Genomic DNA, 17,708 nt, shown 5'->3' on the forward strand with positions numbered 1-17,708 from the left:
GTTTATTCTGCTGCATTAACTACTAATGTACTTCAATTTTAGGGGAACTTTAAATGTAGTAGTAATTGAATATAATGTTGATACAACATTGATGCATTTTCCTTTTGATATTGTTTTTGATTTTGTAGCCCTTAAGCCCCACACAAGCATTCCTATAAAGTCGAAGAAAGAAAGTTATATTAAAATATTCTGAACAGGAAATTGATTTAGATTTGAACTGTCAATATTTAGTGGAGCCATTATTGCAGTTTTCAAGAAAACAAAGGAATGTTGTAAATATTGTAATGTATGACCCAGAAAGTTCTTCATACAGACAGTAACTTCATAATGCTAGTGTTTTCCCTTCAAACCCCTTCTATTTATTAGGACAGGATTTATATAATTAATGTGGTTTCAAGTCTCAACACTGGCTCCTCCTTTTAATAAATCCTGCACCCAAAACCTGATTCCTAAAATCGTTTACCTGTGGATTTTTTTTTTACTGTTAACATTTAAAATAAAATAAAAATCTAAAAATAAACTTTTGTATGTCTGTCTGCACTATACACCATTTATTTTGCATAATTCTAAACAAATAAGCTCCTTAGACTAACTTTAAATGCACTGACACACAAGAAGGATGGTACGTTTAGTCGGAATTACTGCATTCATATATGGTTTGGTTACAGTTCCTCACAACGCAAGGCTTCATGGTACAATATCCCACCATGCACTTATGTTTTCAAACATGAAATGATGGAGTCCATGGGTGCAGAACACATCTTCAAAACCACAAGAAAGTACTAACGGAGAAGACAATAGTGCAATATGTGGGTAAAGTATCAGAAATGGGAGAACTTTTAAGATCTTGACTGTTTTCATCACTCCAGATATTAAGTGAATTCATTTTAGCTTCAATCCATGTTGCTCCCCTGTCCAACAGTAATACTCTTTGTTTTTATTTTTATATATGCCTAGTTTGCTTCCCCGTTGTACAGTATTTGCAGTGTGCCAAACATAACCAAGCATTTTGGGAATGTGTAGGATATGCACCAAAATGAGAGTGGTATCACTTCTGATTAACCACACTACCTGATACTAGTCTCAAGTCTGGTTCTCAGGTAATGTATTAAGTATTAAAACTTTATTTAGCTAATACGGGTTGAATGTATAATGTAGACAGGACCTTTGTGTCCCTGTTACTAGGTTTTTCAAGCATATGTACCTCAGAAGCAGTGATATTATAGTATGTAGTATAGTAGTAATGGTATATGTAGGTTACAATCTGTTAGTGTACAAGGGCAATGGCATGTTAGATAGCACTTCACAGAGTTTTATTATCATTCTTGCGTTTTTTATTGTTTTCCTCCTTGCTCCCTTTCCCGTAGCCCTTGACTGTGACTCTACATCTTGACAGCACTTAGCTTTTACCTTCCAGGATGTAGGACCTCACTTACTGTACTTGCCTGTGTAAATTGGAAGTTGTAAAATGTATTATATTTTGAATTGCTATGTCTTATGTAAATTGAATATGTATTGTTTGATGCCTTTACTTAACTGTATAAGGGCCTGGATAAGGGCGTCTGTCAAGAAATAATAATAATAATAATAATAATAATAATAATAATAATAATAATAATAATAATAATAATATTGTAGGCCAGGGGACAAGCCATGCACCCTTAACTTTGGCCCATAAAAAAAATACCTGCTTATAATGTGTTAGCACTACATCATCTGAGTGTATGTGTTTGTCAGTCAGTTTTGTATGGGTTGAAGATGATTATATATATATATATATATATATATATATATATATATATATATACACTCACCTAAAGGATTATTAGGAACACCTGTTCAATTTCTCATTAATGCAATTATCTAACCAACCAATCACATGGCAGTTGCTTCAATGCATTTAGGGGTGTGGTCCTGGTCAAGACAATCTCCTGAACTCCAAACTGAATGTCTGAATGGGAAAGAAAGGTGATTTAAGCAATTTTGAGCATGGCATGGTTGTTGGTGCCAGACGGGCCAGTCTGAGTATTTCACAATCTGCTCAGTTACTGGGATTTTCACGCACAACCATTTCTAGGGTTTACAAAGAATGGTGTGAAAAGGGAAAAACATCCAGTATGCGGCAGTCCTGTGGGCGAAAATGCCTTGTTGATGCTAGAGGTCAGAGGAGAATGGGCCGACTGATTCAAGCTGATAGAAGAGCAACTTTGACTGAAATAACCACTCGTTACAACCGAGGTATGCAGCAAAGCATTTGTGAAGCCACAACACGTACAACCTTGAGGCGGATGGGCTACAACAGCAGAAGACCCCACCGGGTACCACTCATCTCCACTACAAATAGGAAAAAGAGGCTACAATTTGCACAAGCTCACCAAAATTGGACAGTTGAAGACTGGAAAAATGTTGCCTGGTCTGATGAGTCTCGATTTCTGTTGAGACATTCAGATGGTAGAGTCAGAATTTGGCGTAAACAGAATGAGAACATGGATCCATCATGCCTTGTTACCACTGTGCAGGCTGCTGGTGGTGGTGTAATGGTGTGGGGGATGTTTTCTTGGCACACTTTAGGCCCCTTAGTGCCAATTGGGCATCGTTTAAATGCCACGGCCAACCTGAGCATTGTTTCTGACCATGTCCATCCCTTTATGACCACCATGTACTCATCCTCTGATGGCTACTTCCAGCAGGATAATGCACCATGTCACAAAGGTCGAATCATTTCAAAATGGTTTCTTGAACATGACAATGAGTTCACTGTACTAAACTGGCCCCCACAGTCACCAGATCTCAACCCAATAGAGCATCTTTGGGATGTGGTGGAACGGGAGCTTCGTACCCTGGATGTGCATCCCACAAATCTCCATCAACTGCAAGATGCTATCCTATCAATATGGGCCAACATTTCTAAAGAATGCTTTCAGCACCTTGTTGAATCAATGCCACGTAGAATTAAGGCAGTTCTGAAGGCGAAAGGGGGTCAAACACAGTATTAGTATGGTGTTCCTAATAATCCTTTAGTTGAGTGTATATATATATATATATATATATATATATATATATATATATATATATATATATATATATATATATATAGCCTGCAAATGTATTATTTAATATTCCCGTCTTTTTATGTGGTTATCTTCTAGGCATTTTGTCATCTCTTGTTTAACATTTTCACAATTTCAATGATGTCACATATTTTGGTTTGTTCTCGCATTCAGTATCATATATATATATGTCGTGCATTACTGGAGCATGATGGGAGTGCCGGTGTTGAAGAACGAGCCATATTGGATTTTGTATTTTTACGGGGTTTAGTTGCATATTTGTAAGTCAGCAAATAAATAAATAAATAAATAAATAAATAAATAAATAAAAATAATATGCGCAAGCTGTGTCTCGCTTCCTGAGTGTGTGCAGACCAACGGATGACATTTGTCCTAGCTGTTACTTTACATTAGACAAACTGACATGCAAATACAACTCTGATAAGGATGGTCGCTGCGTTAAGATTCACCTTCATCGGCATCCGTAGCTAATTGAACATTCATGCGAAACTCTAAACAACCGGAACGGCTCGGCGGAGAAGAGCAGCGCTGGTCGGCTTTAAATGGGCATTACTTTTCATTGGTACTGGAATGGGAAAAGGAACAACAAGGGAGAGGTTTAAAATTATCACACGGCCAAACCAGACCGAGGTGTCGGTGTCTGCGTGTTTTCTCAGGGGTTCCCCCGTTTTTATGTGAAACGCTGACTTGTCTGGGCCCGCACAGCGCCGGCGCGGTACCAATGATGTGAAGCGGGCAGTTTGATTGACAGGTGGTCGCGCAACATCCCGCAACATGAGGCTGCTGGCGTTTCTGATGAAGAGCTGCTCGCTCGGAAAGCAGGTCGATTACTACTCCAGGTTTTCTCCATCGCCCCTGTCCATGAAACAGTTCCTGGATTTTGGTGAGTGATGTCCGTATGTTATGTTATGAGTGATGTATGTACAGGAGTTTCAAGAGTCTCTGCTCGCACTGTCTGCAGCTTTGAACTGTGTATATATGGCCATTGATTGTATGTATATGGTCATTGGTTGTGTGCATATTGGCATTAGGCACAAACGCAGTACTTGTTTATCAATTGTATGATAAAAGTGAAACATTTTATTTGATGATGCGTGAATCAAGGTCTTAAACAAAGTAAGAGGATTGACAGTCAAAAACCAGCATGAGATTCAATACATCTACTTTGTCGAAATTCAACCACTAATAGTACAAAAAAATAATACAAAATGAATCTGAACATAGAATGGTATTTAAATTAAACACTTTTCTACATCTACAAGGCACTTCCTAAACTGGATTAGCTTTTGAAATAGTTAGATGATAATAGAGGAAAAACGATCTATCCTACAATAAAGCATGTTATTACTTTCAAATTATTTGTATGGCCAAATGATATCCATATATAGAATTGTATCTTTTATGCCAGTGTAGCCTAAGAAGGATAATTTAATTTCATATTCATCATTTTCGAGGAAACTCTTGGGAAAGCCCTAGGACATAGTACAACTTTAAAAACCAACCCAGGAAGATACTCCATCAAAGAGCATGTGCAAAAAATATTGTTTTTTCAAATCCAATTGTACTAGGTTCAGAAAATGCATGTGAAAGGACATCTTTTGTATTCCTGAGACAAGAACTACCAGTAAGACTGGCAAACATCATGAAAGAAATCAACCTGCTGCCCGACAATTTGCTGAAGACCCCATCTGTTCGCTTGGTCCAGAGTTGGTAAGTTACAGCTAAAATGCATAAACACAAACATACTATACTTCAAAGTATAAAGGTAGATGCATTGAAATTAGTTCTGAAAATGGCTTAAATTATGTGTTGTTAATTCCTTAGGTACATGCAGAGCCTTCAGGAGATTCTTGATTTTAAGGATAAAAAGAGTGATGATGAAAAAATAATTTACGAGTAAGTGACTCATTTAAATCTACTCTTCTTGCCTCCTGTCTGTGATGTTAGTGACCGCTGCTTTTTGATATTCTCGCTCTAATGTAAGTTTCACAGATGCAGTCATAAAGATCCGGAATCGGCACAATGATGTTATTCCTACTATGGCTCAGGGTGTCGTTGAGTACAAGGAGTCCTATGGCGTTGATCCTGTCACCAGCCAGAACGTGCAGTACTTCCTCGATCGCTTTTACATGAGTCGCATTTCCATCAGAATGCTTCTTAATCAGCATAGTAAGTGTGTAATGATCTCAATTACATGCAGTATAAAAGTGAAGTATGCATTTAAATGTATGTAATGTATGTATGAATACATTTGTGTGTCTGCATACATATATAGTCCTATATCTTCATACCATTGATCGATAAGTGTTCTCAATTTTTCCCAACAAAAAAGCTGTGATATTTTCACCTATAATACCTTTAGGAACTCCATATGGCTGCAACATAGCATCAAGCCAATAGTATAAAGTTTACAGGCCCCTGATTGCTGTAGTGTACACAGTGAAACGGACACACAAAACATCTTTATCGTTTACAGATGAAAACATATTTTCAGTGAGAGATGTAAGTGTACAAAATTACATGTGAGAAGTTGGGTTCATTCTGTTGGTTTACAGCTTTGCTCTTTGGTGGGAAGGTGAAAGTAAACCCAGCTCACCCCAAACAGATTGGAAGCATCGACCCTCACTGCCGGGTAGTGGAGGTGCTAAAGGGTACGCAAGCCATTGAGTTCCTGTTTTTCATTGAACCGTTTAATCTGAAATACTTTTGGAAATGTTTATTTTTTATTTTTTTTATACATTGTCACAAAGATGCTCAGAGCTTTATAAAATGGTTTTAGTATAGTTCTGTTTAACTTATGAAGAAATATCAGGAAATATCCTGATACCCTGGGAATTGTATTTGTTGGCTTTCATTCTGTTTTAAATCAAACTTCCGGGTAGCCAAAAATATATTCTAATCAGAACCAATGTGAAGATCGTAAGAACAGTATCTGGGCCATGTACAACGTAAAATAGGTTGAAGACCTGATTGTAGTGCAAGAGGAAGTCTTCAAATATTTACACCAGTCAATGATCATTCCTTCTTGTAGAAATTACAGACTGCTTGACGTTTGCCATCTGATTGTTGTTCTGGATAGAATGATGAGCGTAAACCCTAGAAAATTGATTTCCTGTAATACCTTTGATAAAAATTACTTTTTATCTTTTCTTTTAGATGCATATGAAAATGCAAGAAGACTTTGTGATCTTTATTATATGAATTCACCTGAACTGAAACTGGAAGAATTTAATGGTAATTGGATGTGTAATATGGTGGGATTGAAGTACAGTAAAAGATTAAAATAAGTAACCGGGATCAAATGGAAATGTTTTAATATAAAATAATCAGGATACAGAATACTGAAATGTAGGCACAATACTGCTTTGTAGATGGTATCAAGTTACTATGGTATTAGTACAGTAAGTAAATATGCTCTACATGTTTGTGAGTAAGGTAGCAGAAACCACAATATCCTATTTACATGTAAGGAGTATCATAATGTGGTACAAAAGTTTAATATTCTAATTGGTTTTTCTGTTACATACAAGCAGGGTACTCTTAAGTACCTTTGGTAGATATATGTGTAGTAGAATTGCAAATGCCTGAGGTAAAATGTCCTCTTACTGATGTGGGTAGGGGTTACCACTTAAGAGCATTACTGGGGTTTTGTGTTGCATTACTTTGTGCATTGTGTACAGCTCCTCAGTTATGACGTTGCATATACACTCACCTAAAGGATTATTAGGAACACCATACTAATACTGTGTTTGACCCCCTTTCGCCTTCAGAACTGCCTTAATTCTACGTGGCATTGATTCAACAAGGTGCTGAAAGCATTCTTTAGAAATGTTGGCCCATATTGATAGGATAGCATCTTGCAGTTGATGGAGATTTGTGGGATGCACATCCAGGGCACGAAGCTCCCGTTCCACCACATCCCAAAGATGCTCTATTGGGTTGAGATCTGGTGACTGTGGGGGCCAGTTTAGTACAGTGAACTCATTGTCATGTTCAAGAAACCAATTTGAAATGATTCGACCTTTGTGACATGGTGCATTATCCTGCTGGAAGTAGCCATCAGAGGATGGGTACATGGTGGTCATAAAGGGATGGACATGGTCAGAAACAATGCTCAGGTAGGCCGTGGCATTTAAACGATGCCCAATTGGCACTAAGGGGCCTAAAGTGTGCCAAGAAAACATCCCCCACACCATTACACCACCACCACCAGCCTGCACAGTGGTAACAAGGCATGATGGATCCATGTTCTCATTCTGTTTACGCCAAATTCTGACTCTACCATCTGAATGTCTCAACAGAAATCGAGACTCATCAGACCAGGCAACATTTTTCCAGTCTTCAACTGTCCAATTTTGGTGAGCTTGTGCAAATTGTAGCCTCTTTTTCCTATTTGTAGTGGAGATGAGTGGTACCCGGTGGGGTCTTCTGCTGTTGTAGCCCATCCGCCTCAAGGTTGTACGTGTTGTGGCTTCACAAATGCTTTGCTGCATACCTCGGTTGTAACGAGTGGTTATTTCAGTCAAAGTTGCTCTTCTATCAGCTGGAATCAGTCGGCCCATTCTCCTCTGACCTCTAGCATCAACAAGGCATTTTCGCCCACAGGACTGCCGCATACTGGATGTTTTTCACTTTTCACACCATTCTTTGTAAACCCTAGAAATGGTTGTGCGTGAAAATCCCAGTAACTGAGCAGATTGTGAAATACTCAGACCGGCCCGTCTGGCACCAACAACCATGCCGCGCTCAAAATTGCTTAAATCACCTTTCTTTCCCATTCAGACATTCAGTTTGGAGTTCAGGAGATTGTCTTGACCAGGACCACACCCCTAAATGCATTGAAGCAACTGCCATGTGATTGGTTGGTTAGATAATTGCATTAATGAGAAATTGAACAGGTGTTCCTAATAATCCTTTAGGTGAGTGTACATTAACATAAGGTACTGTCAATTGTAGCATGGGTTTCTAATGTAGAGCTCTGTGTGTTTCCCAGAGTTTTACTAAACTGAAGAATGCAGTACTTGTTGCATGTAAACATAAAGAATGTTGTCACAATTTGGATGTCTGTGTAACTGTAAATAACACACGAATGTAAGAACTCCTCTATGATTTCACTGTTTCTGCAGCTAAGGAAAGAGGGAAACCAACAACCGTGGTTTATGTACCATCCCATCTCTACCACATGGTATTTGAACTTTTTAAGGTGTGTTCTGTGCTGTTGGATTTCACACAAAAGTAGCCTGACTTGAGTGGCAAATATACAAACTACTTCTGTTTAATCCGTTATTGAATGTTTGACTTGTAGTGCATTGAGAGAAGTCTCTAGTTCTTTCTTTTTGACTTCCCAGCTAATCCCAGAGGTGGACTAAGCAAGACATTGCACGTGACCTCATCCATTAGTATGGGGTAGATTGTCCCATTTATTTTGTTGATATAGTATACATAATGTGCTTATGTATAAATACACACTGAGCAAATCGTTGGCACTTCATTTCTGTCTGTCACTGTATCACATCTTGTGTATTAGAAACAAAATCTAACGCTACATGAATGTGTAGTATGTAGATCAGTACACAATTTTGTACAGTGAAAGATGCAAAATGCAAATGCATTCCTCAGTGAATGGGATTTCAATTCAAATTAAAAATGAATCATTTCTGTATCATATGGCACTCCCCAGACTTATAATTTTAAGTGCCAGTTCTTAGCAACCTCCTATTGTGCTAATACATCTCCATCTCCCTAGAGTGAAATCTGTAAACACACATGGTTGAGTTCCCTGAATAGTTATCTCCATCAATACTGGAGTAATTCCACAACTACATATTAATCCCCAGAACATTGTGTTCCTCTAGAATGCTATGAGAGCCACAATGGAGTTCCACGGAGATGCAGCCGAGTTCCCAGCGATCAAAGTTCAGGTTGCTTTAGGTCATGAAGATTTGACAGTGAAGGTAGATTTTTTTTTTTTTCTTTCATCTTCTTCTTATCAGGATTCGTACACTGTTACCAAATATGTAAATGTCACCAAAATAATCTCGTGTTGAACAGGTGAGCGATCGTGGTGGGGGGGTCCCTTTGAGGAAAATCGACAGGCTGTTCACCTACACGTACTCCACGGCCCCTCGGCCACGCATGGAAACCTCCCGAGCTACTCCTCTGGTGAGCTGCCATACACACGGGTTCAGTAGTCTTCAATCCTGTGCACAGCTTGTATGCTGCAGAAAAAGTTTTACCTAGTTTCAGAAATGGTTACCTTGTTCATTTGTATAGAATACTGCAGGGATAGGCATAATTGGATTGCGGTGTTTGGTTTTTCAGCATTTATAATTCACTTATGACTGTAACACTATTTAGATATTTCTGTGTGTTATCATTTACAGCAGTGCTACATAATACCAAAATGGAAACAAGAAATATATAGAAAGAGAATGTAATGAAAAGCAGTGGTCAAGATGGCAAAACCTGTTTAAGGGATAGTTAAGGGACACATGAAGTGCTGAAAGTGTTTAAAACCTTGACATTCAGAGGAGTGTTCAGCAGAAATCTGTTCTGAAACTTATCTCAAGTCTATTCTTTATCTTCAACCTTTGTTCGTTGCTTTTGTTAATTTTTAACAAAACATATTTACTTTAACTATAACTGGTGTTTGGATTGGCAGCACAGGTAAGACTTTTTTTCGTAGTGATGTGTTCTGTTACGGTTCAGGGGGTGTGTATGTGTGCAGATGGCATACTGCACAGGTTGTTGGTGTTGCCGTGTCTGAGGGGGGCATGTGACTGCTTGAGGACAGAGTTCTGCCTTGCTTTAGAGAGGAGAGGTACAATGAAGCAGCTGTTTAAGCTACTTGTTTAAGTTGTTACACTGCTAAAGCTAGGTATTTGCTATCCAGTTTGCTTGTAGTATGTGTTATACAATAATTGTGTAATAAGTGACATGGTATTATGATCTGGGAAGGTCACATGTTCTGGTTATTTTTTTGCAGGCTGGTTATGGGTATGGTTTGCCCATCTCCCGTTTATATGCAAGATACTTCCAAGGAGATCTGAAGCTGTACTCTTTGGAGGGCTATGGCACAGATGCTGTCATATACATAAAGGTACACTGTTGAGGAAAATGTATTTAAATTAATCCCTTATTAACCTATTTTTTACATTCTTGGTCTTGCCAAATGAAAATAGGAAGCTACAGTGGTCCGGTTGCTAAGGTGAAGGGCTTATTAGGATGATCCTGATTTAAACCTGAGCTGATTACTTGTCCTCTTCTGTTTCTTCCATCATTCGATGTGAGGGACTCTGCAGCAGCTGTTATTGGTGCATGATGCAACTATCTGCTTGAGTACTACTAATTAATATTCTAGTTGTATCCGCAGAAATGACAGGGTATCAATATTACTTGCATGTTGCTATTACGCTATATAATGGGGCCAGTTACAGACAATATTACATTGTATATTGGTATATTTTGAAAGTAGCGTCAGTCTTGATGGTTTATGATTTGAGTTGGTAAGGGTGGTAATGACAACAAGCAAATTGTGACGTTTTTTCTTCATCTTCTTCTGCAGGCTTTATCCACGGATTCTATAGAAAGGCTTCCTGTATACAATAAGTCAGCGTGGAGACATTACAAGACCATGCATGAAGCAGATGACTGGTGTGTGCCCAGTAAGGAACCAAAGGACATGACCACTTTCCGCAGCTTTTAGTGGTAGAACTCAAAATGTCAAGTTGACACCCATAGGTCCAGAGGTGACGAGTTTTAATTGGTCAGTACTTTGATGTTGAATAATGTATGAAACATTATGGGAAGATATTAACACACACTAAAAATATTTTTCATGTTTTTAAAATGAACACCATAGTTAAGGTTGAAAACAGGTGGTAGGGAAATATATCTTATTTTGAAAATGCTGGAAAAAATGGCCAAAATGCTGTGCTTTTGAAATTCAGGTGGCGGTTATAGCAGTGTACTTTGTTTTCCTACAAAATCATGTGCCATTTCCTAACTATATTCCTCATAGTTGTTGGTATTAATTTTGGTAATCAAATGTTGATTACCAGAAAAAATAGCTCTAGCCTAATTTGATCTACATTGCAAAATACTGGGTTGCTATTTTTATGTGGATATTTAACATAGATCTCATACGCACCTGATTATTTGCAGGTAGTGTATATTTTTATCTGCTTTAAACAATTAGTATAATTTACTGCCATAAAAGATACATTTTGCTGAAAACTACAAATTATGAATGTATCCCTGGGCTCTAGGATGGTCAGAGGCTGACAGCTCTCAGTCTGTTTCTCATTGCACAGATACCGTTTACATCACACACTTTACTGACTGCAGTGTGGACGTGGGAGTGTATAATGTGCCAATTTGTATTGTTATGATGCACAGAAACAAAATCCGGGAGACAAAGGTAAGAACAGACTACCATTTAATCTTGTTAGTACTTAGGGGTGCATTTATAGAATAAGATTATTCTAGTAATTCACTGTCACACTTGTGTATATATTTTACAGTCAAACTATTGTCATATTTGCTTCCCATAAATAAACAATGATTTCCTGACTTTAAGATGTTGTTTTCTTGCTTTATAACTGTTGTGCAAAAAATAAATGGCCAAGTTTCAAATCAGATCTCAATTTCAATTGGTTACCCATTTCTATTGGGAACCCCATCAAGTAAAAGCAGTTCTCATCTTGTGAGAATCCCTGGTTTGAAGAAGTCCCAACTGATACCTTGTTTGGAAAAAATAATTTTATTTGCATTGATTTTTGAGGATACAGTATTGTTTACAATTTTTTTTGGAATAAGCTATTAATGAGGGAGGGTGGAACTCACTACTCAAGAAATGAAGCCCCATTAAATTGAAGACAATTTGTACGTGAGATCCATAGAGGCTTTTGTGATGCATTGATTTGAAAGATCTACACAAGTTAACTAAGGAAGCTGCTATGACATAACCAGCTTTCTCCTCCTGAAAACCTTCTTTCGGGAGTTTAATTACTCCTAATACAATGATGTGATTGGCAAAAACAATAAGACTTGCCTTGAAAATGTTAATTTGATTGACATTTTAAAGATATCAAACATTTCAACCTCATATTTCCTATTTTACTCAGTCATTGAAGGTTTCCAAAAAATAGATTCAAAAACATGTATTTGGATGAAGAAAATGGAGTTATAAAACACTCAATTTTCAAAAACAAAAGTGAGTAATGCATGTATAGAAAGTTTATTTGTACTGCCAATACAATACTTCCCAAATGAGATTTAGCTGGGGCAAAAAACATCTTAAGTAACAGCGGAGGAGACATTTTGAAATTCATTAACAAAACTTTTTTTTTGTTTTGGTATGATACTCCATTTGATCAAATAGTAAAATAACACACACACACACACACAATATATATATATATATATATATATATATATGGAAACAAAACATTCTACATGTGGCCATGTGTAAAGTAAAAGAATTTTAGCAAGTGGCACATTTGAATGGGAACTCAATAGATGTTTTAAAGGGCATAATAGAATAACCTGTAGCATTTACACGCCACAATTCAGAAACATTCATTCATGCCTCATAATTGTACTTCCTTTTGGCAGGGAGGTACCACATGCTTTACAGTTCAACCAAGAAACACCAGGTACCATTTCCTCAGTACATAAGCTGTAATTAGGATATCAGTGGACCACAAAGCATTTGATCCCTAATTTTTCAATCCTTTGCATGGGTAGAGCAGGAAAAAGCAGAAATGTGTTGTAAACATGTATTTATTTAAATGCAAAACTGGTCCCATACTATTGGCTATTCTACTTAGTAGAAAATGTACACTCAAGTGTTGAACCCTATTTCAACAGTGAGAAAATTCTTTAAAAAAGTTACGCAGTTTAACAGGCAAATATGTATAAAATCTTTAGTACTCTTTTATTTATACATTTAAAACCATGTCACCCCTTTGTAGCTTAAAAGATAATAGTGCTTTTTTTATCATCTTAACTGTACAAGTTCCTGTAAGAAAAGATCTGTACATAGCTATGTTATTGTTGCAAAAATACAATACAAAACACTTTAAAAAGCAGAGTTCATTCTACAGTAATGTCAAGAATGCTTTAAAAAAAACTCATGTCTGACACATTTTTGATGAGAATGAGGTATTATTGCTTTTCTCTAGTGGCAAATGTAAAAAAATAAACATTGGAAAAATGATCCATCAACAGTCTTGTCAAAATCACCTGTAATGTTTTTGGATGTATATGGATACATCCATATGATATCCCTTCAGAAGTGAAATTTCTTTATATAAAAGGTATATTTCCTATAAATTCCGGTACCTGTTGTGACTGGGATAGCTGCTGTATTTATACAAGTGCCTGTGTTGGTATTTCCTTGCTATAGCCACACCACCTAGCGCCTTCTGGGTCTGAGTTAACCGCTCTCAACCGCTAACCAGCCTGTATCATAAACTTAGAGGCCTTTGGGCAGATTCAGCAAATGTCAGCAACACCTTCTTAAAAGATGTAATAAGGAACAAAGTGAGCATAGAATGGCTACAAAAAAAGTGTGTGTGTGTATATATTTATATAATTGAAGAACAAGTACTCAACTGCCAAAGCACACATGGATTACCAACCAAACCTGTTGAGGAAAAAGAAAGTGCCAAATGTGCAGAAGCAGTTTGACTTGTATAGTACAGTACCTCGTCCAAATAGTAAGTGTCCAGGTAAGCTGTGACAGAGCATCAAAAAGAGTTGTCCATCTCAGCAGGTCGAGTCTACATTCACTGGTAGTTTCCCACTGCGCCTGGCCTCCTTCTCTCTCTTCTCTCGCTGCTTCTCCAGTTTCTCCTGGGTTTTCTTCATCTCTTTGAGCTTCTTTTTAATGGTGGCTCGGTCATTCTGACTTGAAACACCGATGGCCTCAAGGGAAGAAAACAAAGAGGTTTGTCATCTTTCATCGAGACTCGACCGACCGGACACTGGAAATCTTTCTTTCTGTAAACAGATCATTAGCCATCCCCACACAAAAGAAGTCTGCCAATTAAATCTTGAAATTGTATTTTAGTGCCACATTCAGAATAGACTAAGTCCGATCTGGAACTAGCAGCTGGAGGTGAAATATAGTCAAGTGCAAACTTAAGTGCACTTGCTTAAGAAATCCAGTAGATGGCAGGCTTGATTACGACACCACTAAACCATCTACTCTTTTCCGTAAGTCAGTAAAATGAAACAGTTTTGATATCGTTGTAATCCAGTGCTGTTAATAATACACTTGTACTGGTAAGGTGTATGTATATATATTAAGTGATATTAAATAAGAATAATAGGCAATGATGAATGGAGATTTAATGGTAAATGATAACCCCCTTGAGAAGAACCCTGAATGTAGTTTGTTAAACACGCTTTTTTGTATCTAAAGGGAAGGCTATACTACCTTCAGCCTGTCGCTGTCGAGATTCATCAGCTGGTGTCCGTCCACGCCTCTGGCTGTGAACTCGGGGGTGTACTGGTCCATGTTCATGCCCATCAGCCAGTGGCAGACCTGCTGGGTGGTCCAATCGGAGACGGGCCTGTTCTGCCACTGGTACTCCTTCCCTAGTGGGACTAGGTCATCATCGAGAGTCTGCCAGACACCACAAACAACAACATTATAGCACTGCAGCCCCCTCCATGCAGGAGCAAGTGGGATTCCAGGTCAAACTACTACAGCTTACTGCAGTATGCATTCAGAAGTGTAATACTAAATTGCAGTTTTTGTTTTATTTTGTTATTTTTCTCCCCTCAGTAAAGTACTTCATCTTGGTAATTAAGCTTAAGCACATTGAGGGATAAAACAACATCAGTGGCACACGTTACAATCCCAGCAATTCAAAGCTACTGGGGACAAACAAGCACACACTGCAGGTCATTTTATCAATCTAAACACTGCATTTAGTCCTGGCACATGAATGTATTATTTTATACTTTCTGAAGATGGCTCCATTATCAACAGCAATAACTTGCAATGTTAATGAATTGAGCTGCAGTTACAAAAAAAAAACTCACTAAAGAGCTGTGTTGACGGCTTCAATATGAGACCTTAAATACATAATTTATACATTTCTCAGAAGCTAGCAATGTGCAGTATCACCAGCTCATATATGAGAAAAAATTAATTGAATAATATTACCAGATGGTACATTTCCAAATCAAAAGGATACTGGTATATTAAAATACTGTTAGAATTATTTAAAAAATATATTATACTAGGTTTCTTATGAGGCATGTATACATCTAGGGAAAATTAATATTTTTGCAACAACCTTTTTTATATTATTATTTCTTGGCAGACACCCTTATCCAGGGCGACTTACAACATAATATATAATTTAGTCTATGAAAGTTAGCTGAAATTCAGTGAGGCAAACATATTCAACCCCATAATACAAACATAGGCCTATTTTTTTCTAATATGGCTATTTAATGTCCTCCAAAATAATGAGTGCAATGGGTATTCTTAGAAGAGATTTTATGTATAAACACCGGAGGCAGGCAATACAAGACAAATAGATTAGGGATGTAACAATGCTGACAGAAATCGTAGCATATTTAGTTGTAGGTTGAGGGGCATTTTGTATTTGCCCGTATTACTGTTAAATCAGTTTGCTACAGTTTTTATTTAAAAACAAATACAAAATTTTACATTTTATTTAAATGCTGTAAATGTGAAATAGAGCTGAAAAAACATCAGCTCATATTCCTAAAATTGAATGCAATGGCGTACTTTTATCACTATTATTTCACTGTTCAAACTATAACAATTGCATGAGTCTTCTGCATTTTGAATTACCTGTTCAGATGCAAATGTTACAATTCAACAGTTTCTTAAGTTCTTACATGTATCTAATACTACTATTACTAGTCACTTTATTATTTACATGTAGTTAAGGCTAATAGTTGTACATTACATTTCAAAAACACAAGCAGCTCTGCTTTGTTAGGCAGTAGCTGCTGTGATGAGCATCACATGGGGGTGACATGCAGGGGCTTAACTGTGAAGCGATGATTTGCGGGCATGTTTGGCATCAGTTATGTGGTCAAGAAAAAACGTCCAGAGAAGGACAGGGTCAAACACAAATACTCAAATAAATTATGTAAAAATGAGGAGAAACAAAAAAGCACGCCCATTCCAAATATAAACAGTGTTAATATCTTATATATCCTTAAATGACCGCATTATAGAAGTGCAAGATTTCAAGGTAAAGTAAGTTGCCGATGGACGTTTCATTATTAGCAATATGTTAACAATACTGTGCAAAACTTTTTTTCTATTATCATTATGCTTTCTATCTTGTGGGTCTTTTGTGCACCGTTAGATACTTTACTTCGTGTTGTAATCCTACCTTTAAAACACTAATAAGAAGTGTTAAAACTGCAACGCACAGCTACCGGTTTAATTTGAACACGCTGTCACATGACAGCCATGGATTCCGGGATGGAAGTGTTTGAAGTGTTATTCTCACGCGTGTAAACCTGCAAAACTCGCCCCAAGAGCTGCACTGTCACAACCCTCTTACAGATCAACAGCAAATAATCGAGAGACTGGGAGCCCTAACTGAACTTGACCGGACACAAACGGCACGTTCCAAGTCAGAACAATATTTCGGGCCCATAAAAATATAGGTTTGTAATCTGTATTGTTCACAGCAGCATTGATAAATCATGACAAGTTAATGGAAAGGCCTGTTTTAAAAGAAACCAAATTACTGCAAGTTGAAACATGTTTATAAAAGGGAGAAAAACAGCAACGATAATATACATGTGAAAAATACATAGTGTATTATTGCTGCAGATTTAAATGGATCGATTTATGTTGCTACAAAGTAAGTCCGCAAGTACAGGATTATAGCTCAGAGCTTAAGCAAACAAATCACCTGGTACATGAATGCAATATATATTTTTAGATACACTGCATATTCTTTAATCTTCTTAATCTGTGAAGCAATATGTTATGTTATTTTAAAATCTGCAGATAAATTCAAATGGAAAAAGATGGAGGAAAAAATAAAGCAGTGCACTGTAATGAGCAATCAATGCTGGGACTATACAGTACAGAAGCAATGGGAGCTGGAAAGTAAGGAACAAGTTAAACCAGGCAACATGACATAACCCACAACATGCAGGAAAAATAACAGCAGATCACAACACACAGGAACTGTTAGATATTTGTTAGTTTTCTAAATGAGGGGAAGCTTTTCTTATTGCACTGTCAACCTATCAAGAGTCCTAGAAACTTTCCTTGGGCTATACCCATTGTGAAGGTTACATCTTCTTCTCAAGGTTATTTAGCATGCTTTGGCAAACCACTTTAAATAGGTAGCAGTTTTCCCCATGGTTACTGAATACACGCACTAACTCCACAGGAATGAGCATTGGCAGCAGATAGCACATGGGAACAGGTATACTTATTTATTCATACTAGAAAAGAGAAATGGAACTCATGATAAAGCAGAATTCAGCCTGTTTGATAAATGGCTTTACTGGAACCAGATTAGCAAACAAGTCTCTTCAGAAGCACAATAACGGATCTGGGAATCTTTTGTTATTAAAATAATAACAAAAAATGATAATAGTAAAAGGGCCAAAACT

At 37.3% G+C, this 17,708-nt stretch overlaps 2 protein-coding genes across 4 annotated transcripts in view; one reads left to right on the forward strand and one right to left on the reverse strand.

Moving 5' to 3' along the window:
* Positions 1-3,469: 3,469 nt before the first annotated feature.
* Positions 3,470-11,648, forward strand: pdk1 (pyruvate dehydrogenase kinase, isozyme 1). 2 transcript variants are annotated; one of them, XM_066688243.1, is made up of 11 exons: positions 3,470-3,954; positions 4,640-4,781; positions 4,896-4,967; positions 5,056-5,240; positions 5,627-5,722; positions 6,228-6,305; positions 8,198-8,256; positions 8,927-9,025; positions 9,123-9,233; positions 10,057-10,170; positions 10,636-11,648. In XM_066688243.1, the coding sequence occupies exons 1-11, from the start codon at positions 3,846-3,848 to the stop codon at positions 10,774-10,776; spliced, it is 1,206 nt and encodes a 401-aa protein (XP_066544340.1). In that variant the 5' UTR covers positions 3,470-3,845; the 3' UTR covers positions 10,777-11,648. The 2 variants fall into 2 exon arrangements, with proteins under 2 accessions (XP_066544340.1, XP_066544339.1); XM_066688242.1 differs by having other exon boundaries at positions 3,476-3,954; positions 8,198-8,274.
* Positions 11,649-12,290: 642 nt separating this feature from the next.
* ppp1r9ala (protein phosphatase 1 regulatory subunit 9A-like A) overlaps positions 12,291-17,708 on the reverse strand; it is a 29,876-nt gene continuing 24,458 nt past the window's right edge. For both annotated transcript variants that reach the window (XM_066688240.1, XM_066688241.1), the window contains 2 exons: positions 14,515-14,703; positions 12,291-14,000 (listed from right to left, as the gene is read on the reverse strand). In XM_066688240.1, the coding sequence (XP_066544337.1) occupies positions 13,842-14,000; positions 14,515-14,703 (348 nt within the window). In that variant the 3' untranslated portion in view covers positions 12,291-13,841. The remainder of the gene's footprint in view (positions 14,001-14,514; positions 14,704-17,708) is intronic.

Source organism: Amia ocellicauda, chromosome 16 (assembly GCF_036373705.1).
Source record: "Amia ocellicauda isolate fAmiCal2 chromosome 16, fAmiCal2.hap1, whole genome shotgun sequence".
In the NCBI taxonomy this organism is placed as follows: Eukaryota; Metazoa; Chordata; class Actinopteri; order Amiiformes; family Amiidae; genus Amia; species Amia ocellicauda.

Coding starts and splice junctions, on each gene's coding strand:
- pdk1 (XM_066688242.1), top strand. CDS start 3,846: ATGAGGCTGCTGGCGTTTCTGATGAAGAGCTGCTCGCTCGGAAAGCAG. Junction 5,241..5,626: donor AATGCTTCTTAATCAGCATA/GTAAGTGTGTAA, acceptor GTTGGTTTACAG/CTTTGCTCTTTGGTGGGAAG. Junction 9,026..9,122: donor ATGAAGATTTGACAGTGAAG/GTAGATTTTTTT, acceptor CGTGTTGAACAG/GTGAGCGATCGTGGTGGGGG.